The sequence below is a fragment of the Puma concolor genome, chromosome B4 (genome assembly GCF_028749965.1).
Source record: "Puma concolor isolate L17-30 chromosome B4, mPumCon1.1.hap2, whole genome shotgun sequence".
Classification (NCBI taxonomy): Eukaryota; Metazoa; Chordata; class Mammalia; order Carnivora; family Felidae; genus Puma; species Puma concolor.
In genome coordinates, this window is record NC_141673.1 from 131,047,366 (window position 1) to 131,074,151 (window position 26,786).

At 43.7% G+C, this 26,786-nt stretch overlaps 2 protein-coding genes across 2 annotated transcripts in view; one reads left to right on the plus strand and one right to left on the minus strand.

Moving 5' to 3' along the window:
* Window positions 1-7,973: 7,973 nt before the first annotated feature.
* The window catches only part of MCM10 (minichromosome maintenance 10 replication initiation factor), a 110,761-nt gene continuing 91,948 nt past the window's right edge, over window positions 7,974-26,786 (minus strand). Inside the window, exon 21 of the mRNA XM_086714913.1 lies at window positions 7,974-9,185. The gene's annotated coding sequence lies outside the window, so the exon portion shown is untranslated. The remainder of the gene's footprint in view (window positions 9,186-26,786) is intronic.
* On the plus strand, window positions 8,424-25,876 carry PHYH (phytanoyl-CoA 2-hydroxylase). The gene is made up of 9 exons (XM_025930283.2): window positions 8,424-8,557; window positions 10,003-10,061; window positions 11,614-11,724; window positions 12,067-12,235; window positions 15,087-15,168; window positions 17,854-18,035; window positions 19,980-20,129; window positions 22,251-22,385; window positions 25,559-25,876. The coding sequence occupies exons 1-9, from the start codon at window positions 8,483-8,485 to the stop codon at window positions 25,610-25,612; spliced, it is 1,017 nt and encodes a 338-aa protein (XP_025786068.1). The 5' UTR covers window positions 8,424-8,482; the 3' UTR covers window positions 25,613-25,876.

Genomic DNA, 26,786 nt, shown 5'->3' on the forward strand with positions numbered 1-26,786 from the left:
GAGCCCCGCATCGGGCTTTGTGCTGACAGTGCAGAGTCGGCTTGGGATTCTCTCTCTCTTCCCTTTCCCCGCTCTCTCTTGGTCTCAAAATAAATAAGTAAAAACTTAAAAAAAAAAAACTTTGCTACGTGGGTCTGCCAAGTGGGGCCAGCAGGGAGGAAGATGTACAGCACCGGTTGCCAAGCCCTGTATCCCGGGCCTCCAGGACGACTGTGGCATAATTTGCTTTCCAGTAGTACAAGGAAAGCTAGCAGATTTCAGGCAGTAATTTTAGAGAAACATCTAATCCCCACGTATCTGAATTGTAAAACAGCAGGGAAATTCTGGACATGACCCAACCCTCAGGGATCCTTCCTTCCCTGGGGTTATGGTAGTTCCCTTTGGCCCACAAGCTTCCAGAGTCACTGTTTTACCTTCAACTTGACTCCTGGTTCTCAGAGTGGAACTGGCACCAGTCTCTCCAATTGTCTGGGGCCATCGTCATGGTCACTTGCCTCTCACTGGTGCCTCAAGGGGGCAGGTTTTGGGTGGAAGCCACAGAGCAGATGTGGGGACCCCTGAATGGCTGTGCAAACGAGAGTTGCTGACTCACATTAATGGTGACATGATTGAGAAGCAAGCTCTATTTTGTTGCACCACTAAGATTTCAGGATTTACTTGTTCCTACAGTTTAGCTTAACCTACCCCAATACAGAAATCTATAGGCGAATCACAGAAATGTTAATACCAGTGTATATATAAAAACAATATGAAGACAATATGAAGTTAAGACAATATGAAGTTGGGTTTTTTTTTTTTTTAACTTACATAATTGGCAAGAATTTAAAAATGGATAGAGTCCAGGGCTTTCTTATCAGTGCTCATGATTACTGTTAAATGGTTGAAAAACACAATAAAAATTTTGAGAATTATCAGTAATAACTCCAGAGAGTAGAATGGTGGTTGCCAGGCACTAGAAGTAAAGGAAAATGGCGGATATTGGTCAAAGGGTACCAACTTCTTTTTTTTTTTTTTTTTTTAATTTTTTTCTTAGCTTTTATTTTTGAGAGACAGACAGACAAGACAGAGAGCACAAGCTGGGGAGGGGCAGAGACAGAGGGAGACACAGAATCCAGGCCCTGAGCTGACAGCACAGACCCCGACGTGGGGCTCGAACTCACAAACCGTGACATCATGACCTGAGCCACCCAGGTCAATCAGCTGAGCCACCCGGGTGCCCCAAAGGGTACCGACTTCTGTTTGGAGGATAAATAGGTTCTGGGTATTTAACATATAGCACAGTGACTATATTAATAAAAACGTATACTTGAAATTTGCTGAGAGAGTCGACATGTCACCACACACACATACATACAAAGATAACTACGTGAGGGTGCCCGGCTGGCTCAGTCGGTAGAGCAGACGACTCTTGATCTTGGGGTCATGAGTTTGAGCCTCATGATGGATGTAGAGATTAATTAAAAATGAAATCTTGGGGCACCTGGGTGGCTCAGTTGGTTGAGTGTCCGACTTTGACTCAGGTCATGATCTCCTGGTTCGTGAATTCGAGCCCTACGTTGGGTTCTGTGCTGACAGCTCAGAGCCGGGAGCCTGCTTTGGATTCTTTGTCTCCCTCTCTCTCTGCCCCTCCCTCCCTGGAACTTTTTCTCTCTATTCTCAAAATAAACATTAGGGAAAAAAATGTTTTTATGAAATCTCTAAAAAAAAAAGATAACTATGTGAGGTGATGCTATGTTAACTCGAGCATGGCCATCATTTCACAACGTATATGTATATCAAATCCCATTGTACACTTTACATATAATTTTATTTGTCAATTATACCTCAATAAAATGGGGAGAAAAAATAATCTGTAACTCTACATCCCAGGAAATCATGGTTTTGGAGAATATTTATCGATGGCAAAATGCTTACACTATCATAGAAGGTGAAAAAAGATACCGATTTTGTGGAATATATACATATGCATATATGCCAACTATATGTGAATGGAGAAAAATACATGGAATTTTAACACAAGTTTTCTCCTGGAAAGCAGGAATAGGGACCAATTTTATTTATTTGATTATTAATTATTTTTTAAAGTTTATTAATTATTTTTTGAAGTTTATTTCTTTATTCTGAGAGAGAGACAGAGAATCCCAAGTAGGCTTCCTGCTGTCAGAGTAGAGTCTGATGCGGGGCTCAATCTCACAAACCAGGAGTCAGACGCTCAATGGACTGAGCACCCAGGTGCCCCATGTGAGAGAGAGAATTTTAGTTTCTAAAAATGCCTTCTCTATTTTCAATTTTTCTACAATACATATGGACTCTGTTCGATCACAAAACATTAGACCATGTCTGCATATAGGTACTTATTGATTGTATATACTTAGCTAAATATGTATATGAACATGATTAATGCCAAGATGGTACGTACGCAAAGCACCATCAACGGCCAAGATTTTCCAGTAGGCCTGACAGGCCCCTTTCTTTCTTCATTCCGGGGCAATTTGGCATCACAAGAGAAACTCTGTTTCCCCCCTGGGGGTCTGCTTCCTGCCTCTCTCCTCCTCCGGCTGCGGCTGCACACACTCCCCATGGAGAAATCCCTGTGCAGATTGGTGAGCCCTTGCTAGGTACTTCCTGTCTTCCTCTCCAACTGGACTGTGAACCCTTTGCTAACAGGAAACGTTGCTGTACGCTATTTTCCTCTGTACTTTGTAGACAGCCCTGCACAGACGAGGTGCTCAGGAAGTGTGCAAAGCTTTGTTGGCTGATTTATCCTTATTTCCTGCTAGATAATTTACCCCCGCCCCCTGCCGTCCTCTTGACGTTCCTCAATCCACACAATCCCATAAGTGATAATTTTGTCCTTTCCTCTTCTGCTGGATTTATGCGTACATATCTTGGAGATTCTAGTTCGTGCTGAAAGATCCCAAATCTCTGACCGCACGCCGTGGCTAATCTTCAGACTTGTTTTTAATTATGGCTGACATCAGAAACGGGCTTGGAGAAAATGTGCTTCTCTTCGTGTGCAAGTGATTTATAGAAAGTTTGACTTACAACTCCAGCAACAGTTTATTTATATTTGTGCTCTTAGAAATATCTTTATCTTAAAAAATATTTTTATCCTGTTTTTCTTCAATTTTCATAAGAGATCTCTATGGGACAGATTCTGAAATTGTAATTCAGGTCTAAAGGAATGGAAATGAGTAAGGTGTGTGTGTGGTGTGTGTGTGTGTGTGTGTGTGTGTGTGTGTAATTTTTTCTTGTTTCCTTCCTCTCTAGTCTGCCTTCACCACAAAATACCAGAGATCAGTGCTTCTCAACAGGATAGAAGTAGGGGTAGTGAGATGCTCAGTCACCTGTAAAGATCTTTCCCTGGGTTTAGGGCTCACTCAAATAATCCATGATGAATTCATCCCGAGTTCCTTAATCATATCTGTAAAGACCCTTTTTCCAAACAAGATCACATGTACCCTTTCCAGGGATTAGGATATAGACATATATTTTTTATTTTGGTGGTGGAGGAGCCATGATTTGGGAGGGGTGGTAGGTCAGGAATTCTGTCTTGAAATGTCTGTTAGAAATTCTGGTGATGGGGCGCCTGGGTGGCTCTGTGGGTTAAGCGACCAACTCTTGATTTCAGCTCAGGTCATGATGTCACAGTTTGTGAGTTTGAGCCTGGTGTCGGGCTCTGCACTGACAGCGCAGAACCTTTTGGGATTCTCTCTCTCTGCCTCTCCTCCACTCACATGTTCTCTCTCTCAAAATGAATAAATAAACACGGAAGGAAGGAAGGAAGGAAGGAAGGAAGGAAGGAAGGAAAGAAGGAAGGAAGGAAAGAAGGAAGGAAGGAAGGAAGAAAGAAAGGAAGAAATCGTGGTGATCATGTAAAAGCAGGCAGTTGGATACAAAGCCTGGAATTTGCTAAAGGGTCCAGGCCAGAGATATAAATCTGGGGATTGTCAGTTCACAGAAGGAGCTTACAGTCAGGAGACTGGAGATTACTGAGGAAACCCATGTGTATAGAAGAGAGATGCCAAAAGGAGCCTGGGTATGAGAGTGAGCCAGCAAAGGAGGCTGAGAAGGAGCAGGGAGTGATGTCGTGTCAGTGTCTCACTGGGTCCAATGATGCTTGGGGGTCTAAGAAGCTTCCAGATAAGGATCAACTGGTGGATGCCCCACGTGGAGATCACTGGCCAACCTGAGAAGAGCAGTTTCAGTGGAATGAGGAGGGTAAAAGATGGATGGGCTTCCAAAGAAAATGAGAGCAGAAAAACCAGAGACAGCGAATTTATACAATTTTTTCAAGTTTTGCTGCAAAAAGAATGGAGAAATGGATGGGTGGGAATTGGAAGAAGTTGGACTCACGAGGGAGCTTTGTAATCTAGGGAAACAGCGGCATGGGCATCTGCTGATGGGAGGGTGGACGGCGGGAGACCCAACAAGGTGGAGAGGGGGAGGAGAATCGCAGGAACAAGGTTCTGGAATTGTCAAGACAGGAGATGGGAGTTAGGGCACAAGGGGAGAGCTGGCTTTTGCTGGAGTGCTGGACTGCCCTACCGTAGCCGGGAAAACTGAGTATGGGCGGATTTGCAGGCGGATGGCCAATGAACTGGCTTCTGTTTGGTGCACGAATGCATCTGATGAACTTTAAAACTTGCTACTAAACCACTGGCCACGATCATCTATTCTCAGAAGGAATGGCATTTTGAATCTGGGATTGATTGCAATTTCTCATTCATATAATGGAATTGTAAGTGTGCACAACCCGTGAACAATTTAATTCAAGGTTCTCAGGTCAGACTATTTTTTCTTAGCTGTTCCACTCTGGCTATTATTAAAAATCATTTTAACTTCTTATACATTTGGAGGAAACTATTCCTTAGGTGGTTTTGAAAATTGTTGTGTCTCAACATTTGTCTTTAAGTTTACTTTCAATGTTTGAGTAAACCAAGCACATTGTTTGAAGGGGAGGGAAAAAGGTAATTTTGAAATAATCTTCAAAATTCTAACTTTAACAAGTAATGAATAAATGCCAAATGCTGAAGGAGAAAGAAATTATTCTTGTGATAATGTTTGTGCTCCATTAATGTTCCATTTCAATCATTCCAAGATATTTTTATTTTAATAACACAACTGTTAAAGATGCCTACTTAGGGAATTTCCAAATAATCCAAATTGCTGTTTTTTAAAGTTTACTTATTTATTTTGAGGGGAGGGGGGAGGAGGGTCAGAGAGAGAGAGAGAGAAAGAAAAAAGAATCCCAAGCAGGCTCTGTGCTGCCAGTGTAGAACCCAATGCAGGGCTCAAGCCCACAAACAGTGAGATCACGACCTGAGCCAAAATCAAGAGTTGGAGGCTTAACCAGCTGAGCCACCCAGGTACCCCCGAACTGCTATTTTTAAAAACGAGTAACATTCATCAAATTACCTCTTTACTTAAGGAGAAATTATTGTTTTAATTCCCCATGGGATCTTAAATGAAAAATTTTAAACCCAGCATCCTCTAATTTTAAAAAAGGCAGATAACAAGTGGAAACATTCAAGGATTTCCTTCATCTCTTTTAACAACCATAAACTTGATTTTTTTTAATGTTTACTTATTTTTGAGAGAGAGAGAGAGAGAGAGAGAGAGAGAGAGGTACGAAGTACGAGTAGGGGAGGGGCAGAGAGAGAGGGAGACACAGAATCCAAAGCAGGCTCCAGTCTCCAAACTGTCAGCACAGAGCCCAACACGGGGCTCGAACTCATGGACCGTGAGATCATGACCTGATCTGAAGTCGGATGCTTAACCCACTGAGCCCCTCAGGCGCCCCAACAACCATAAACTTTAAACGCATCTGTTGTGAATGCCTTTTAAAAAAATGTTTTTAATGTTTATATCTGAAGGAGAGAGATACAGAGCATGAATGGGGAGGGGCAGAGAAAGGGAGACACAGAATCCGAAGCGGGCTCCGGGCTCTAAGCTGTCAGCACAGAGCCCGATGCGGGGGCTCAAACTCACAAACCACGAGATCATGACCTGAGCCAAAGGCCTATGCCCAACCAACTGAGCCACCCCTATTGTGAATGCCTTAGGGTACGGCAGGGAATTTCACACACTTTTAAAACGAAGGTGTTTTGGGAGACCATTAAAACTACAGGTGTAGATACAGTCACCTCATTGTATTTCCCAATGGTCAGGAAAGCCAGTAACTTTCAGGGCCTGTGAAGGTAAAGGTCTTGACCTGTAAATAATCTGTGTTGGGGTGAACTTAATTTCCATGCTCCTCCTCCTAGCAGTGCCCACTGTCCTCCAGGCGAGGGCAGTAAGGAGACACCTATTCACCCATGCCCATTCCTATAGTTTTTCTCTGAAGCAGAAAGATAGAGATTCTCTTTCCTGTACCTGCCAAAGGCCAGATACTTCATTTTAAACTATGATAAACATAAGTGCCTCTCCTGAAAACTCTTGGCAATCTAATCGACGATTTCAGGGTCATGTTCCAGCCATGTGATGATCCATTTGTGGGGGATGAGGTTAAGAGCTAATGAGGGAAAGCCAAAGACATTTCTATTAGCCTAAAAAATCTGGGAGTCTTGGTAAGAAGGAATCATGGAAAAAGAATAGAGAACCCAAAGATAAAGGCCAATGGGCAAGACTTGCTCTGGATGCTTTCTCCTCCCTACCTGAGAGGAAACAGGCCACAGCTAATAATTCTGAGTCCTGACCTGCTTTTCTCCCAGAGTATGGCCGATTCACCACATTATATAAAGACATCACTTAAGAAATGATAACATGTTGGCGTACCTGGGTGGCTCAGTCAGTTGAACGTCTGGCTCTTGGTTTTGACTCAGGTCACGATCTCGCAGTTCGTGAGTTTGAGCCTGGTGTTGGGCTCCATGCTGATGGTGCAGGGCCTGCTTGGGTTTCTCTCGCTCTCCCTCCTTCTCGCTCAGTCTCTCTCTCTCTCTCTCACTCTAAGTAAATAAATAAAATGACATGTTCATAAGGTGAGACGTTCTGGAAGTAACTATTTAAGACAAAGAAACAATGAGAAAAATGAGGGAGAAGAAAGAAACAATGAGATGCTATGTCAACCATCTGCAGACTGTGGATGGAAAAGATCTTACAGAATTTCTAGTTCTTATGGCCATTATGGAAAACAGCATGGAAGTTCCTCAAAAACAATTGAAAATAGAAGTAGCATACAATCCAGCAATCCTCTGGGTATAGATCCAAAGGAACTGAAATGAGATCTGGAAGAGACATCTGCACTTTAATGTTCAATGCAGGGCTCTTCCCGATAGCCAAGATAGGGAAACAACCTACGTGTCTGTCAACAAATGAATGGGTAAAGAAAATGTGGTCTATACGTACAATGGAACAGGATCCAGCCTTAATAAGGAAGGGCATCCTGCCATTGTAACAACATGGGTGCAGCTTAAGGGAATTATGCTAAGTGAACTAAGCCAGTCGCAGAAGGGCTAATACTACATGATACCACTTCTAGGAGGAGTTTAAGAGTCAGACTCATAGAAGCAGAGAGAATGGTGGTTACCAGCAGTTACGGAAGGGGTACGGAGAGGTGATGGTTTAAGGTACAAAGTTTCGGTGATGCTACCTAAATAGTTCTGGAGACCTACAATACAGCACAGTGTCTATAGCTAACAGTGCTGAGTTACGTACTTCAGATTTGCTTAGATCTCATGTTGTGTTCTTACGACAAACACCCAACATACTGAGGTAAAGAGTGTGGGAGGGAACTCTGAGAGGTAATGGATGTTTATGACCTTGACGATGGTGGCAGTATCATGGGGACTTATCCCCAAAGTAATTGAATAATAAGAAAGAAAGAAAGAAAGAAAGAAAGAAAGAAAGAAAGAAAGAAAGAAAAGGAAAGAAAAGTGAAAGAACAGAAGGAAGGAAGGGAGGAAGAAGGGAAGAAAGGAGAAGAATTTCTAGTTTTTCAGGAAATTTAAAATAATACTAGACTGTGCGGATCAAACATTTCATGGAGACATTTATTTCATTTACTTTTGTTTGTTTTTAACGAACAGCCAATATGTTTCTAGTATTTCAGATGGGATTCCCAATAAATTAAACACCTCTTTTGAACAGCACATGTTACTTCTAGGGCTGAACATTTGAATTACTCCAGCAGCATAGTGAAAGGCATGGTCACGTGGAATGAGATAAAAACTATGCAGTTGGGAATGTGGGTCATATTCTGGCTGATTTCTCATTGGGCGACCTTAACCCTCTGACTTCTTCAAAACTAGCTTTCCGGCTCTGTGAGGCGGGGATGACCTTTGTAATCGCTTAGAGGCAGGGTGTGCGGGCAGCGAGTCCGCACCCTACGGTAGCCCAGTGCGTGGAGCCGGGCGGTTAGGGGCTTCTCCGCGGAGGCGGTGCAGGGGAGGAGGCGCTTCTCGGGAGTCGTATCCGGTGGTCGACGGGCCCGCCTCCCTGGGACGGGACCGAGGCCCGGCTCACTAGTCCGCTCGCCGGAGCCATGGAACAGACCCGCGCAGCCTTACGCTTGCGCACCGTGCTGGGACACCTCGGCCGAACCTCCGCCGGGGCCTACGTATCCTTTGGGCTGCGTGGGGCTCGGGCTGCAAGAGTGGTCACAGCTCTTCCGGGCGCCGGGGAGGGGCGGGGAAAGGCGAGATGATAGAGGAGCTGGGAGCTCCCGGCGGGGACCTGCTCGCTCGGCGGGAGCGTGACAGTGCCGACCTCTGTGGCTGATGTGGCGCCGCTCCGGCATTCTGGGCCCTCCCGGGGCCTCTTGTTTCCCTGCTTTGCGGGAGGGGAGGATGGAAGTCGTTACTGAAGGGCCTGCTTTCAACTACTTTGGCATTTTCTGCACTTGGCCGCTCGTGACCCGGCCGCCCAGAGCCCGAGAAATGCGAAGCACGGTCGCACGGTAAACGGAAGCGCAAAGCTTTCCGGAGCAGTCGAGACGGGCCGGCCGGGCAGGCAGGCAGGCAGCAGGGCCCTCTGGCGGGACACCCGGCCTCCGCAGGTGGAGGCCGGAGCTGCTGGCGCCCTTCGGCTTTCCCTCCTATCGGCGCGCAGAGAGTGTCCCCGGGCCCCGCAGGAGTCCACGCTGCCTCTCCAGATTTGACCTTCAGAAGTTCATCTCGGGGGCAATGTGTGCGGCCGCCGGGGTCGGCTCCAGTAAGATGTCACTCTATGACACGTAAATCCAATTGCTTTATTAAAAGAAAAAAAAATTTTTAATGTTTATGCATGTTTGAGAGGCAGAGACAGAGCGCGAGTGGAGGAGGGGCAGAGAGAGGGAGACAGAATCCGAAGCAGGCTCCAGGCTCTGAGCTGTCAGCACAGAGCCCGACGCGGGGCTGGAACCCACGAAGTGCAAGATCACGACCTGAGTGGAAGCTGGGGGTTCAACCGACTGAGCCTCCCAGGCGCCCCCTCCAGGAGCTCTAGAGAATTGTTTTTCCTACTCCGATTAAGTGTTCTCATTCAGGGGGTAACTTTTGGAAGCGTGGAAAAACACTGCCTGGGATTTTTCTTTAAGGGATGTGATTGGACTTTGCTCTGCTGTGTGCAGGATCCTGAAGCCTTTCACACAAACGATTGTACTGGTTGTTTCATTTATTTTTACTACTGCTCTCCCGGCTGAGTTCCACCCAATGATGTAGCAGAACCACCATAACCTTAAAATCCCGTCCATACACTAATAAAGGTGATTATCTCATTTCACAGGTGAGAAAACAAAGCTTGAGGCTAGGAGAAATTAAAACCCTTGAGGGGCACCTGGGGGAGGGCTCAGTCGGTTAAGCCTCCGACTTGGGCTCAGGTCATGATCTCACTGTTCCTGAGTTTGGGCCCCACGTAGGGCTCTGTGCTGATGGCTGAGTCTGGAGCCTGCCTGGGAGTCTGTGTCTCCCTCTCTCTTTGCCCCTCCCCTGCTCATTCGCGCGCGCGCTCTCTCTCTCTCTCTCTCTCTCAAAAATAAATAAACGTTAAAAAAATTAATTTTATTTGCCTTAATTCACATCCTAGACAGCTCACCCCACAACACGGGCTGTTTCTTCTACCAGTTTCCATTCTCCGCAATTCCAGTAAGTAGAGCTAATTTTCATTTTTAACCATAAAATGTATATAAAGCTTTTTCTAGTGGTAACTGAGATATAAAATACAATATATCATGTTGCCTAGTGAAAATTCATTATACAAATCCTCTGTTGCCAGGACCTGTTCTAATTAGAACTGTGGAAAATTGTGAAGACCTGGACTTTAATTTTTATATGTATTTTCAAATTTGGAAAAGAGAAAAAAAAATGTCAGAAGTGTGTAATCTGTTTTGTTTTCAAATTCAGGCATAGTGTACCTCATTTAAGTTAGCCTGTAGTCTGGTCATACTGCTATATTAGCTAGTATTTCTTGTTTAACTTAAAATTACCTTTGTAGGGGGAAGTCATTGATCTCCATGGAATATTCTCATGGAGCCACAGTTCCGATCTAGAAAAATGGACTGGGTGATTTGGGTTTGTGCGTATGCCATGCATTTATTTGGATTTTTTGGCACTTTGATTTCCTCTGAGAATGTATGATCTAGACAATCTAAAATATAAAATCTATTGAATTCGTTTTCTACCTGAAAAACCATATAGATTCATTACAGAACAAATTTTAAAATCAGAGAAACAAAAGGAATTTTAAAAAATCATCCACAATTCTGTTACATAAAGGCAACCACTTTTTTGTATTTCTTTGCATTTTTTTACAAGTAATAAAAGATTTGGTTTTATAGAAATCTAACCACATTTTATTATAATAAGCATTTCTATTATATGCCCTTCATTAAAAAAATTTTTTTAATGTTTATTTGTATTTGAGACAGAGAGAGAGAGACAGAGACAGAATCTGAAGCAGGCTCCAGGTGCTGAGCTGTCAGCACAGAGCCCGACGTGGGGCTCAACCTGAAGAACTGTGAGATCATGACCTAAACCGAAGTCAGACACTCAACTGACTGAGCCACTCAGGCACCCCCCTCTTCATTTTTAATGATTTAATGAATCATATCTCATTGAGTGGATATAATTAATTATTCTTCTATTTTTTGGTGACAGTAGTTAATGCTTTGGATTTAAACCTTAAAAAAAATTTTTTTTTAATGTTTATTTTTGAGACAGAGAGAAGGCAGAGCATGAGCAGGGGAGAGGCAGAGGGAGAGGGAGACACAGAATCTGAAACAGGCTCCAGGCTCTGAGCAGTCAGCACAGAGCCCGACGTGGGGCTCAAACTCGTCAACCGCGAGATCATAACCTGGGCCGAAGTCGGACGTTCAACCGACTGAGCCACCAAGGCACCCCTGGATTTAAACCTTTTTAAAAAATGTTCAGATTAGAGGCGCCTGGCTGGCTCAGCTGAAGAGCATATGACTCTTGATCTCAGGGTCATGAGTTTGAGCCCCACAATTAGGTACAGAGATTACTAAGAAGATAAATATGCTTAATAAAAAAACCCAAAGACTTGTTTAAAAAAATGTTTAGATTATTTTCTTAGAGTAAATAAAAAAGAGAAATGCTGGGTGGAAGAGTATGAACATTTTTCAGGTTCTTGACACATCTTGTTGGGTTGAGATTTGAGATTTTTTTTTTTCCCCTTTAGGTATACTCTGGATAACGACATTCTAAGCCTAGAACAGAGAAAATTTTATGAAGAAAATGGGTTTCTTGTCATTAAAAATTTGGTATCTGATGATGACATTACACGCTTTAGGTACAGTAAGTCTTTGTTATTTTATAGAAATGTTATATGTATGCAACGGGAACCTGAGTAAGATTAGCGTGTCCGTGTTCAGATATTTTTTGGCGATTGGTTCGCTAGGAAGTGGTTAGGAGCGTGAGCTCTGGAGCCAGACTGGCTGGCTTAGTGAGGAGGCAAAGGCTTCTGGGTTGGCCATTTTCTCCTCCCTGTCCTCAGAACTACTCAGCCTGGGCCGGAGGTCAACCTGGCGCACAGAAACCACCTGCTCGGTCTTTGAGAAGCTTTCCACAGAATGGGCCAGGCAGGTGCTTGAAGCCTGCAGTGATGACGCCATCTGCCAATTTAATTTTCTAGGAACCAGTTTCAAAGGATCTGCAAAGAGGAAGTGAAACCCCAAGGCATGATGATCATGAGAGACATAAGCACTGAAAAATCAAAGTTCATTCCAAGTGAAGAGCTGATTACAAAGGTCCAGAATTTTCACCAGGATGAGGAGCTCTTCAGATACTGCACTCTCCCTGAGGTTCGAGACCCTCCTACATTGTCTTTCTCTTTCAGTTAATAGCCCACCTGCATGCTTGCCTCTACAATTGCTGCCGTTTAATTTTTTTATAGAATGTATTTTATTTATTTATTTATTTATTTATTTATTTATTTATTTATTTATTTATTTATTTATTTATAGCAAGGAGGAGACAGAATCTGAAGTAGGCTCTAGACTGTGAGTTGTAGGGGCGCCTGGGTGGGTCAGTCGGTTAAGCTTCCTACTTCGGCTCAGGTCACGATCTCACGGTCCGTGAGTTTGAGCCTCACGTCGGGCTCTGTGCTGACAGCTCAGAGCCTGGAGTCTGCTTCAGATTCTGTGTCTCCCTCTCTCTGACCCTCCCCTGTTCATGCTCTGTCTCAAAAAAATAAACACTAATTAAAAAAAAGAAAATTTAGATTCCAAGCTGTCAGCACAGAGCCTGACGCGAGGTTCAAACCCATGAGCCCTGAGGTCATGACCTGAGCCGAAGTCGGACATTTAACCGACTGAGCCACCCAGGCGCCCCTGGAATTGCCGCTTGTACTTTATCTGGCCCCCTTCTCTGGTGGCTGCCGAGGAGTGGTTTTCCACCTGAGGCAGACATTTGTACCTGCAGCCAAGGTGGGTAGTGTGTCCCACCCACGGGTAGAGGCCAGGGAGCCTATAAAATAGCCCCCTCCCCCACAATAATGATATACCCAGCCCCAAGTGTCAGTACTGCCCCGAATAGAGAAACCCTGCTTTGGAGTCTGGTAATTATCCTTGGTTGAGAAGGGCAGGACCTCTGTGTTAGAGAGAGACCCTCTCACCCTTGATATGGGCATATCAACTGGAGTGACACCATGGAGGCTTTTCACTGTACATCCATTTATTTTGTTCTTTTTGTTTTGTGAGTCTGGTCCGTAGAGGTTTATGTTTAGATTTAAACTTGTCTTTTAAGAAAAATTGTTACTCGGGGCACCTGGGTGGCTCAGTCGGTTGAACATCAGACTTCAGCTCAGGTCATGATCTCAAGGTTCGTGAGTTCAAGCCCCTGTTGGGCTTGCTTGGGATTCTCTCTCTCCTTCTCTCTCTCCCCTCCTTCACTTGTGCTCTCTCTCTCTCTCTCTCTCTCTCTCAAAAATAAATAAACATTAAAAAAATAATATTATTAATCAGGATAAGACACGAGTTAATTTAGAGAATTATTGGCTAACTATATTGGACAGCTCTGTAAAGTACGACAGAAATGGTGACATGGCTCTTGAGTCACTGAGGTTTAGAAAACACTGGTCTGGGGCACCTGGCTGGCTTAGTCAGTATAGCATGTGACTCTTGATCTTGGGGTCATGGGTCCCAGCCCCACATTGGGAGTAGAGATGACTTAAAAAAGAAAAAAGAAAATACAGGTCCAAAGGGGCAACTGGGTGGCTCAGTCGGTTGGGCGTCCAACTTCGGCTCAGGTCACGATCTCACAGCTCATGAGTTCGAGCCCCGCGTCGGGCTCTGTTCTGACAGCTCAGAGCCTGGAGCCTGCTTGGGATTCTGTGTCTCCCTCTCTCTCTGCCTCTCCCCTGTTCACGCTCTGTCTGTCTCTCTCTCTCCTTCAAAAATAAATTTAAAAAATTTAAGGGAATACCAAAAAGTGACATGCTTTATAAAAAAACAGGTATGAGGCCCGACTCCTAGGATTTGAGTGTTTTGTGCTCAAACTGCCAATATTCCTTATATGGGAGATGAAATGGTGAGAAAGTGCTGGAGTATGCTTCATTTTTTGGAGTCTGGCCGAGTTGGAGATTGAGCACCGTCGCTTTCATTTAACTGGCACTGACACCTTGGCCAGTTTCTTAGCCTCAGGCTCACGCGTGTGGGGCGTTCACTTTAAAGGATGATTCATTCATGGGGCATTGCTTTCCAGGCCTTGTTGTGTGGTCCAAATGGGAGGCGTCAAGTCCTTGGCGGGTAGGAGGCACACAGGGTCCTTCGTGCTGTTTGCCCCTCCCCAGGTGGGTTACATGCAGGAGGCAGTGACCCAGCCTCCAGACCCCGGGCCTAATTCTGCCGGCTGTGTCACGTGTTCTCCTCAGATGCGTCCCAGGCACACGTGCCCGTGTCACTGTTTGTTTAACTTCACCCACCAGGATATAGACGAGGGCAGGGACCTGCTCATCTTGTTCCCCTCTGTGCCCCCATCTCCTGTCACTCTGTCTGGTTGCTAGCCCTCAGTAAGGAGCTGTGGGTTAGGAGGTGCTCTGATTGTGATGTGTCCCCCAGTTCCTGTCCTCCCCTTCCTTCCTCTGGGCTGTGCACGCGGCTGCACATGTGTTGGGACCTCTCATGGTCCCTTCTGGGTTTTTTTTTTTTTTTTTAAGTAGACTCTCTGCCTAGTGTGGGGCTTGAACTCATGACCCTGAGATCAAGAGTCGCGTGTGCGACCGCCTGAGCCGGCAAGGTGCCCCTCATGGTCCCTGCTTATGAATAGTCTCGGTGAGGGGAAGAGGAAGCTCCCTTCTCACCAGGCAACTGTGGACAGCTTCAGCTGAAAGGAGGGGACTCCTGTCCTTCTTCCCAGTTGACACCTCAGAGAAACTCCTATCTTTTCTTGCAGAAAAAGTGGTTAAGTTTCCAACTGGCTTGAAAAAGCCTGTTTAATTCAGGCTTTTTCCCAACTGGCTCGAAAAAGCCTTTTTAAATTAATTGCAGATTTCCGGTTGCTGACCTTCTCATGTTTTGTTTGCAGTGTTGTGAAATCCCAAATGTTTTTTTTTGAACTATTTGGCATCTTGGTTCTTCTCTAGATCATTATACTTTGTGCTGCTTGCCTGTGTATTCGATTTCTTGTGAAACTTCGTTCCCCCTTTTCTCTTAGATTCTGAAGTATGTGGAGTGCTTCACTGGACCCAATATTATGGTCGTGCACACCATGATGATAAACAAACCTCCAGATTCTGGTAAAGGGCTCTTGTTGAGAAAAAAGAAAAAAGTTTCAAGCATTCTAACTATAGCTGTGCATATAACTGCTAAACTTTGCTAAATGAATGAATAAGTACTTTTATTTAAGTCTTAAAGTAGTTTGTATTGTAATAATATTGATGTAGAATAGTGATTTCAGAGGTTAACTGTAGGGTTACTGGCTGGCTTCTCAAAAGTGTGGTTTAATAAACATGATGGCTCATATACCATAGGCTCCTATTATTATAATCATGATCTCTGAGCTTTGTTACCCATTCTCACCTATGAGAGTGTAAATTCTGCTTTCCTGATGTGAAGACATAATTATTACTAACAAAACTAAAACTATTCTCATAAATCATATACTACAGTTCTTAAAATTTCTTGCTAAAATGTAGCTTTTTATTTTATTAAAAAAATTTTTTTTTAACATTTGCTTATTTTTGAGAGACAGAGTGAGGCAGAGCATAAGCAGGGGAGGGGCAGAGAGACAGGGGAGACACAGAATCAGAAGCAGGCTCCAGGCTCTGAGCCATCACCACAGAGCCTGACGCGGGGCTCGAACTCACTGACTGCGAGATCATGACCTGAGCTGAAGTTGGGTGTTCAACCAACTGAGGCACTCAGGCGCCCCATAAAATGTAGCTTTTTAAAAAAAAGTTTTATCCTCAGATAATTAAAAATAGACCTACCCTATGACCCAGCAATAGCACTGCTAGGAATTTATCCAAGGGACACAGGAGTACTGATGCATAGGGGCACTTGTACCCCAATGTTCATAGCAGCACTCTCAACAATAGCCAAATTATGGAAAGAGCCTAAATGTCCATCAACTGATGAATGGATAAAGAAATTGTGGTTTATATACACAATGGAGTACTACGTGGCAATGAGAAAGAATGAAATATGGCCCTTTGTAGCAACGTGGATGGAACTGGAGAGTGTGATGCTAAGTGAAATAAGCCATACAGAGAAAGACAGATACCATATGGTTTCACTCTTATGTGGATCCTGAGAAACTTAACAGAAACCCATGGGGGAAGGGAAGGAAAAAAAAAAAAGGTTAGAGTGGGAGAGAGCCAAAGCATAAGAGACTGTTAAAAACTGAGAACAAACTGAGGGTTGATGGGGGGTGGGAGGGAGGGGCGGGTGGGTGATGGGTATTGAGGATGGCACCTTTTGGGATGAGCACTGGGTGTTGTATGGAAACCAATTTGACAATAAATTTCATATATTAAAAAAAATAAAAATAAAAAAAAGTTTTAATTTTAGGGGCACCTGGCTGGCTCAGTTGGTTAAGTGTCTGACTTCGGCTCAGATCATGATCTCCCAGTTTGTGAGTTTGAGCCCCACAAGGGGCTCTCTGCTGTCAGTGCATCCCCTACTTTAGATCTTCTGGCTCCCTCTCTCTCCCACCCCATCAAAAATAAACACTAATTTTTTTTTTTTTTAGAAAGAGAGCAAGCTGGGAAGAGGGGCAGAGGGGGGAGAGAGAGAGACAGTCTCAAGCAGACTCTGTACCTGCTTGACCCTGGGATCCCATGACCCTGGGATCATGATCTGAGCCAACGTCAAGAGTCAGACGCTCAAATGCCTGAGCCACCCAGGTGTCCCTAAAATGTGGCTCCTAAGATCTCACTCCCAGAGAAACTGATTTGGAAACTAGAACCCAGGAATCTGCATCTTTTTACGCCATCCCCAGAGTCTAATGCAGATGGCTCTTGGGCCATGCTGAGAAATTCTGCTATACCAGCGGTATTAAATTGGCCCTTCAAGATTCTTTATCCTTTTCTACTTTTTCTAAAGAAAAAGAGGCCAGGAGAGGTTTATGTGACAGGCCCGTAGCTTAACATCACCAAATCTCTCCCACCCTGAATGTCTTGCTTTAGAGAGATGGGGGTTGGGGGCGGGGAAACACCAGGTTCAAATTGCAAAGCAGGGAAAAATGTAAATGTGGTTCTTTGAGCTCTGGTTCTACCCAGAGACTGTATACCGACTGCTTCCAGTTCACTGAGGAACTTCTTGGAGGCCTCTTATTAATTTAGTTAATTGATATTTTTTACATTAGCCACTTCGAAGGCTAATAGGGGACTTCAGATTTGGCCACTGTGTTCAATTAATCAAAAATTTTTTGGGGGTAGGCTCTGTGCCCAAACCAGTTACAAAGGAACAAAGCACAGTAGAATTGTGACATATGTAGGAATTGCTAGAAAGTGGTGTAAGTAATGGGGCGCTTGGGTGGCTCGGTCGGTTGGGCATCCACCTTCGGCTCAGGTCATGATCTCACTGTTCCTGGGTTCGAGCCCCGTGTTGGTCTCTGTGCGGACAGCTCAGAACCTGGAACCTGCTTCAGATTCTGTATTTTCCTTTCTCTCTGTCCCTCCCCTGCTCATGCTCACACAAAAGTAAACATTAAAAAAATAAAATAAACAGCATTTCAGACTTAAAAAAAAAAAAAGGGAAAAATGGTGTAAGTAAGCACTCAGCTACCAGAAACCCAGAAAAAAGTACAGGATGTAGAATCACCCTGTTGATTTGATAGTTCACTTTGGGGCTTATCTCTCCAGGCTGATTTTCTGTAGTGTCGTTTCACTTGTTTGGTTTTTGCAGGGATAGGTCATTGTTCAGGCAAAGAAGAAGAATTCTGAGATTCAAGTATCTTTTAACAGTAGGTTCTGTTTCAGGCAAAAAGACAACCCGCCATCCTTTCCACCAAGATCTACACTATTTCCCCTTCAGACCTAGTAATAGGATTGTTGCTGCTTGGACGGCCATGGAGCAGGTCAACCGGAACAATGGCTGTCTGTCTGTGCTCCCAGGCACACACAAAGGCTGCCTGAAGCCACACAGTTATCCCCCGTGGGAGGTATGTCTGCTTAGAGGATATATCTTAATTGGAAAATTTATTGTTTTGATTTCACGTCGGTATACATAAAGAGCTTTAACAATGAGATGGCATGTCCTTTCTTAGCAAAACTTTGTTTTAAGATTTGGAATTAGGATCAGGGAAAATTCAAGGGTGTCAGACGGAATAGTAATTTTTCTTTCAACAAGGGTTGGAAAGTTGATCAGCGTGGAGAACTTTGGTAGGCGCTGTATAGGATCTGAGATTATAAAGCCTAATTGAGAGGGAACACTTAAACACTTGCAACACCAGGTGCATGTGTCTAGCGCCAAGTAAGTCTTACACTTGCTCTGATTGATGGCTCTTAGGATAAAGAAGGGAGGGATCATCTCTTTCCCGTTGGAGAGACCAATGAAGGCTCTGGGAAGGCTGACTAGTATTCCATTGCATGGCCATTCCATGGTTCATTGACTCAGTTATTGATGATAGAGGACTATTAAAGTTTTTGAGCCCATGAATAGTGAAATCAAGTCAAATGGTGAAATCAAATTCAAGAATCATAATCCTGGGACACCCAGGTGGCTTAGTCAGTTAAACATCTGACTCTTGATCTCAGCTTGATCTTGGGGTCATGAGTTAAAGCCCCGTGTTGGGATCCGTGCTGGACATGAAACCTGCTTTAAAAAAAAATCATAATTTTGAGGTCTAGAGCAAGATATACTGGAGGTGAGTCCAAAGGCAGAGAAACCGAAGAGACTATTAGTGTTTTAGGTATTAGGCAATAAGGTCTCGAACACCCATAATGATGGTCAGAATGAGAAGAGCATGTGTTGTCAAGGCACGAAGAGTGAATGTGGTTCTGTAGGAAGTCAAGAATGTGGCTTTAAGGCTTCTGTCTCAATTAGAATTCTTGCACTGAGTATTAGTGCCAAGTGAAAACATTTGAGTCTGGATCCTGATACAAAATCTGAAATTGTGAGATTTATCAATTGAGTTGAGGTTTAGGGAAAGTTTGATGCAGACAATAGAAGTGGGCTGTGGCTGACTTAAGCCAGAGGGGGTGTTTTGGAGGGTTGCAGGCACATGCTGAGTCCGTGGAAAGGCTGGCTGGCTCTGGTGAGCAGGAGGGAAAGTGGGAGTCATTGCTCATTGGGACCAGTGAGGGCGGGGCACCTGGTGTGGGCAGTTGAACCTTGACTATCTCTGGTCCCTTCAATTCTCTGCTCAGATTCAAAATGACTACAGTGCTTAGCTACTTAGCTTAGCTCACATATCTACCCTGGCCAGGAAAGAGGTCCCAACACAGTCCAGCAGGAAAGCTGTCCTTCCTCCAAAGAATGTGGAATAATCTTAGGAAGGGGGATAGGATGCTGTCCTCTCCCCATAACCAGTACTCAAAGTAATAACCAGCTTTGGAAATCGTTATAAAAAAAAAACCCACAATGTGTTAATATACATTATTCTTTCTTTTCTCTGGATGTGTCCTGAGTGCTTTGTGAGCTGAGACAAATTGAACATTTTTTCCCCGCTGGTTTGGGAGAACAGTTAGTTTCTCAGAGTTACTCCTGAGTTTTAGAAGAATGATTTATGCAAAGTTCCAGGTTAGGAAACTGTCATGTTGGGAAAGAATGATTACAGATTCAGGCTGGAAAGGTGATCTCCTGTGTTAACTCCACAAAATGCAAAGTTGATGTAGATCTTCATGTACAATTTAGTAATGAAGGTAAGTGGAAATTTCAGATTCTTTATTTGGTCCCCCAAATCCATGATATTAATATCAAAATGTGACTTTGAAAACCAGACATCTGAGAAGCTTTGGTATATTTATAATTTCCTTTAATAACCTATTTACCTCTTTCTCTTGGAAGAAGTTAGGAAACCTTTGCTTTTCCTGATGAGTCATTGATAGAGTTTTTAATTGTTGGGTTCCACAAATACAGACTTGGGTTCTCTTCTGCATTCTAGGGGGGAGTTAACATAATGTACTATGGGATTCAGGGCTATGATGAAAATAGCCCCCGAGTTCACCTTGAGATGGAGAAGGGAGACACTGTTTTCTTTCATCCTTTGCTCATCCATGGATCTGGTTGGAACAAAAGTCAAGGCTACCGGAAGGTATGCGATAACATCCCTGTACTTTCCAAAGACGAATTGGTTAGAAACAAAAATGTCAAGATGTGTTAAAATTTATGAGGCTTGTGGCCTATAACTAAACTGGCCTTTAGTCTGGTTTATTTACCAGGAAATCTGTTTGCTACCTCATGCTTTTTTGCTCATATCAGTAAGAAGCCAAGTGACTTCAGGTCCCAATCCTACTGATACTGAATTATGAACATTCATAGAATCGCTTCAGAAGAAGAGCTTACTTAGGAACCCACAGCCTGTGCTTTTGGAGGCAAAAACAATGGCTGACATACTGAAATAATAAAATTTGGAATATAAATAGTTCATAGTAACCACGTAAGAGGAAAGTTCATAATAGCACTGTTATTGGGAAAAATATTATTGATCCTAAACAAAGGTTCTGAATTGGCTTCCCAGAAATCAGATTTAACAGGCAGCCATATTTTTCACCCCTTAGCCCAGAATGTTTTAAACCTAATGATTTCATTGCTTACATTAAAATCTGACAACATTTCTCATGTTCCCAGATTTCTTGCTTCTTGAAAATTCAGCAGATCTGACAGTACTGTGGATTCACATTTCTCCCATAATAACACGGGTCTTGATACTAAATGTTGGGGCTTCTTTGGGGCTGAGGTCGTCTTCTGGTTTGTCACACCAACCCCTATTGTCTCCCTGAAGTCATGGGTCATCTTCTATTCATTCCTGTTTCTACCAGGGCCAGGATGAGGGTGAGGCAAGAAGAGAGTCTCCTCTGGGGCAAAATTTAAGGATGAGCGGAAGGGGCTAAAGAAACCCCTCCACAATCCAGTTAAATGATATTTAATGCAGCATTTAAAAAATCAAAACTAATGCAAAAATGTCCATGATGAAGACGATGCCAAAATTTTAAATAAGCACTAGATCAGGGGCACCTGGCTGACTCCCTCGGTGGAGCATGTAACTCTTGTTCTCAGGGTTGTGAGTTTGAGCCTCATGTTGGGTGTAGAGAATAGAGATTACTTAAAAAAAGAAAATCTTTATTGTATTTTATTTATTATTTTTGTTTTCTTAAAAAAATTTAAATGTTTATTTTTGAGAGAGAGAGAGAGAGAGAGACAGAGTGGTAGCGGGGGAGGGGCAGAGAGAGAGGGAGACACAGATTCTGAAGCAGGCTTCTTGCTGTGAGCGCACAGCCTGACATGGGGCTTGATCCCATGAACCCTGAGATCATGACCTGAGCTGAGATCAAGAGTTGCACACTTAACCGAATGAGCCACCCAGGTGCCCCTTGAGTTCCAAGTTTGTATCTTTATAACTTTTTCAAGAATGGGGAGAACCAAGTAACCTTCATTTTACCTTCAGAAGGAAACAAGATGGGTATCGTATGTGAATGCCCTTGGATTTCACATGTCCTTTTGATTTGCAAGGGGGGGGGGGTTGTGTGTGTATTATTTTCCTTTACAAAGTATTTTTGTGGTTTTTCTTTCATGATCTACAGCCATCACAGACTCAGCTGAGCAACTTCTGTGACCAAGTAACCCTGGAACACATTCCTTTTTTAGGACTTGAGGACACCCATTCTTTAGAAAAATCACATGCTAATACATTAAAGTCCCCTTTCCACATCACTGTGTTCCCTGCCCATTTTGAGAACAAGAGTCACAGGTAGCTAAAAACCTCTTGTAGGGGCACTTGGGTGGTTTAGTTGGTTAAGCCAAGTTCAGCTCAGGGCAGTCTCACGGTTTGTGAGTTTGAGCCCTGCATCAGGCTCTCTGCTGTCAGCACAGAGCCCCCTTCAGATCCTTTGTCCCTCCTCTCTCTGCCTCTCCCCAGCTCATTTTCTCTCTCTCCCTCTCAAAATAAACAAATAAACTTTTAAAAAGTTTTAAAAAATAAAAAACAAAGATAAAACATAAAAACCTCTTGTAATTTCTCAGCCTTTAACTGTACCTGGGGAAGAAGATACTGAACCCTGAGGAGTCTTAATACAAGACACCATGGAATAGCTGTCAATCTAGAAATCAGCTGCTAAGTGAAATAAATGACTTTCCTTCAGAAGTCTCCTTGTTTGGTTGCTGGTGTTCGTGGAATGTTTTTTTTCCCCAATATTAATCATTTCGCTTGGCATAGGTAATTTCCTGCCATTTTGCCAGTGCCGATTGCCACTACATTGATGTGAAAGGCACCGGTCAAGAAAGCTTTGAGAAGGATATCCTAGAGACACTGCATAAACTATACGGATTTCCAGAAGATGCCAGCCTAAAGGTACGTTTGTTTGAGATGACAGGTAAAGACCCTTTTTTTCCCCGCCTCTTCTTCAGATGCTTAATAATTCTCATACCTGATTTCCTTTGGAAATAGAAAGTGCTTTGTTTAGAGGGCTTTGCTGAGATCTGCTAACAGTGACAGTGGAATTTCAGTTTGTTCTTGCTTCCCCAGTGTGGGGGGGGGGGGCCTGAGCACCATGTGCTTCTTTATGTCTTTGGTGTGCAGGCTGTCCTGTTCCAGGACTGACAGGTAGGAAAGGCAACATGAAACAGATCTGGAGGAGAGGAAATGACGGACCAAGGCTACCTGCTGTGAATGCACATAGGGAAAAGTGAACGGTCTGGAGGGAGTATCTACACTTAATGTAAATCCAGTAAGACTCCCAGAAAGCAATTCCCAAGCAGCTTTTTGTTTGGGTCAGTTGGCATCTGGAGTGTCATGAGGAGACAGCTTGGGTGAACAGACATCAAAAATCGCTGATGCGGGGCGCCTGGGTGGCGCAGTCGGTTAAGCGTCCGACTTCAGCCAGGTCACGATCTCACGGTCCGTGAGTTCGAGCCCCGCATCGGGCTCTGGGCTTGATGGCTCAGAGCCTGGAGCCTGTTTCCGATTCTGTGTCTTCCTCTCTCTCTGCCCCTCCCCCATTCATGCTCTGTCTCTCTCTGTCCCCAAAAAAGTAGATGAACGTTGAAAAAAAAAAAAAAATCGCTGATGCTCATCGAGAGGGGGCATGAGACCGTATTTCATGTGTTTTCTGGATGAGTACACATCACTTGCAAATTATTCATTTTTAACTAGTAGACATTCAGTGCTGATGATGATCACCGGATAAATTTAAGTAAACATGTTTGCCTTCTAGACAAAGTACATTTTAGCCTCTGAACCAAGAGGCTGATCCTACTTTTAAATGTGCAGTAATCGTAAATGCACACATTTCCTATGGGGGTAACACGGCCCCCAAACAGACTGAGTGCAATGATAACCCCGGGCCTTCCAGTCCTGCAAAGACACCAACGCTAAGCTACCAACTGTGTCTCTGGGAGTCCAGAATCTGAAACTCCTTCTCCGTGTAAGAATCTTACTTCTCCCTCGGCCCTTGAAAAGGCACTAACTTCACATTTGGACATTGTAGGAAGTCTTGTCCTTCTCCCCTTTGTCCAGTCCTTAAAATGCTTTACAAAAGGGCATCATATTTTGAGGCGGGGCTTCCATGCAACACTTTGAGTTTTATTTTATTTTTTTAAAGTTAGCAAGTAACAGAAAAAAAAAATGTTTATTTTTTTTAAATTTTAAATAATTTTTAGTGACTTTTTAAAAAAGATTATTTATTTATTTATTTTGAGAGAGAGAGAGAGAGAGAGACAGAGAGAGACTATGAGTGAGGGAGGGGCAGAGAGAGAGGGAGACTCTGAAGCAGGCTCCACACTGTCAGTGCAGAGCCCATGTGGGGCTGGAACTCCCCGTGAGATCGTGGCCAGAGCCGAAATCAAGAGCCGGAGGCTTAACTGACCGAGCCCCATTTATTTATTTATTTATATTTGAGAAAGAAAGAGAGAGAGAGAGAGAGAGAGAATATCCCAAGCAGGCTCCTCACTGTCAGCGCAGAGCACAACGCAGGGCCTGAACTCATGAACTGTGAGATCATGACCTGAGCTGAAAGCAAGAGTTGGAGGCTTAACCGACTGAGCCCCCCAGGCGCCCCTGCAACACTCTGAATTTTGAAGTAGAAACAAAAGCCTGTGTTATGTTTGAGGTTTGTCAGGGTTGTAATGAATGAATTGCCTCCTGTATTTATTTTAGTTATTCTCTCAGATATAGTTTATCAGCTTTACTTACAATAATGATATTAACTTCTGCCATATAGTTCTTTATGAGGAATAACACCAGTTTCATATCCCTTTTCTTATTTTCTTCACCCAAAACCAGTGGAGCAGTCATTATGGCTCCATGCTCTTTTTGTTTGTTTGTTTTAAGGTTCATTTATTTTTGAGAGGAAAAGAGAGAGAAAGCAAGCAGGGAGGGGCAGAGGGAGGGGGACAGAGCATCCCTAGCAGGCTCTGGGCTGACAGCAATGAATCTGATGTGGGGCTTGAACCCACAAAGTGCTAAATCATGACCTAAGCCGAAGTCAGATGCTCAACCAACTGAGCCATCCAGGCGCCCCTGATTCCATGCTGTTTTTAAAAAAATTTTAATAAATGTTTATCTTTGGGAGAGAGAGACAGAATGCAAGCAGGGGAGGAGCAGAGAGATTGGGAGACACAGATCTGAAGCAGGTTCCAGGGCTCAAACTCATGAACCACAAGATCATCACCTGAATCCAAGTTGGTTGCTCAACCAACTGAACCACCCAGGTGCCCCTGGCTCCATGCTGTTAATGAGAAAGTTAAAAGTCCAAGAGTTTGGCCTAACTGACCTGAAACAGAGCTGGATTTTGGACTCAGCTGAAATTCCAAAATCATTCTTCCCATCATACCTTGCTGTTTGCTCAAAAATAAGCAATAAGAAAGACGGAATTGTTTTATTAAGAACAAAGAAAAAAAAACAAAACCTGTAACTCATGACATTATTTTCACTTGGGAGCAGATCACTGTAAACGGGGCAGCACAGTGGGGCGCGTTGGGCATTGTGACCAAACACCGTGCTTACCCAGCTCATGATCCCTATAGCCAACAGGAGCACGAAGTAACACAAGCTAGCCGTTTGGAGACTCTGCTGTCTCAGTTTCTTCAACACTATGTAAGATGTTGGCAAGTAAGGGGCGCCTGGGTGGCGCAGTCGGTTAAGCGTCCGACTTCAGCCAGGTCACGATCTCACGGTCCGTGAGTTTGAGCCCCGCGTCGGGCTCTGGGCTGATGGCTCAGAGCCTGGAGCCTGTTTCCGATTCTGTGTCTCCCTCTCTCTCTGCCCCTCCCCCATTCATGCTCTGTCTCTCTCTGTCCCAAAAATAAATAAACGCTGAAAAAAAAAATTAAAAAAAAAAAAGTTTAAAAAAGATGTTGGCAAATAAATTATTTGGAGTCTTAGAATATGGTTTATTTATTAACTGATAGGACTGCTGTTGAGGTTTCTTCTATGTGGCCATTTGTAAACGCTAGAAATCTACTTTGTCTTGTGCTGAACAGATTCTCAGGGTTCCATCAACTCATTGTATGTGGCTTTATTCCCAGGATATATTCAGATTAAACGTACAGCTGGTGAAAGGAGAGAGGACCAACCTTTGAAGTAGCCGTTTGCTGGAGCTCTTTGAGAGAAAAGCAAAACGAATCAAGGTGTCTAAGGAAAATGTTTTATTAATGAGCTATTGTAGTCTTTTCCATCACTTGTTAATGAAATTGCAAAGCACGCATCAGGTACTTAGAGGCATATGGTTAATTCTGCACGCAGTGGTGTTGCTTTGACGGAGGAATGAACAGTAATGGTGACGTACTACTGTTTTAAGGAAAATTAACTGAGGGCTGCAACTAATAAAGGTGATTGATGTCTAATTTAAATGTGTTAAATCGGTTTCTTTCATTCAGTTAGCTCTTTGACCAGGCAGAAAGGAATGCTTTGAAACTCAGGGTATGCTGGCTTTTGCACACCCCACTTCTGGAAAACCCACCACCCACCAATTTCATGTCATGAGAGACTTAGCGAATTGACAACAATGTCTAACACAGGCACATTTAATGAAGAGCATCTTGGAGTAAAAATAAGGATGGATGTTTGTGCTTGGACACGGGATTCCTTCCATGACTTCTCCAACCCAACAAACCTCCTTAAAAAGAAACAAAAACAAAACAAAACAAAACTAGGCTGGGGGCACCTGGGGGGCTCAAGTCAGTTGAGCATTGGACTCTCAATGTTGGCCCAGGTCATGATCGCATGGTTCGTGAGTTTGAACCCCACACCAGGCTCCTTGCTGATGGTACGGAGCCTGCTTTTGAGTCTCCCTCCCTCCCTCCCTCCCTCCCTCCCTCCCTCCCTCCCTCTCTGCCCTTTCAGCATGCTCTCTCTCTCAAAATAAATAAACTTAAAAAAGAAAAAATGAGGCTGGATCTTTCTAAGTCCTCTTCTCTATTCCTAAAGAATGAAGACAGAGGTAACTTCATCTGCTGTTTTTTTGAGTAAGACCGCTGAAAACCTTCAGCATTTATGAATGAAACCTACACTCTTTCAAGGTCCAGGGAAATTTTTAGATACTTTTGGTTTAAAGGATTTCGATGGGCATGAACTGGGGGGATTTATTTTAATAGAGTGCTGTATTTGTACAGCAGCTGAGGGCAGCAAGGAGATCTAGTCCTTATTTTTAAAAATACCAGTTAGGATTTTGATAAGAAAAAGAGTCCTTTTCTTGTCATCCTGCCAAACACAAATTTTCCTAAACCTAGTTTCACTGTTTTTGTCAGTTTCTTT

Excerpts from the sequence above, each read along its gene's own strand:
- PHYH (XM_025930283.2), top strand. The coding sequence starts at position 8,483 with ATGGAACAGACCCGCGCAGCCTTACGCTTGCGCACCGTGCTGGGACAC. Across the intron at positions 18,036-19,979 it reads ACAGTTATCCCCCGTGGGAG|GGGGGAGTTAACATAATGTA; the intron begins GTATGTCTGCTT and ends TCTGCATTCTAG. Across the intron at positions 20,130-22,250 it reads AAAGTCAAGGCTACCGGAAG|GTAATTTCCTGCCATTTTGC; the intron begins GTATGCGATAAC and ends CGCTTGGCATAG.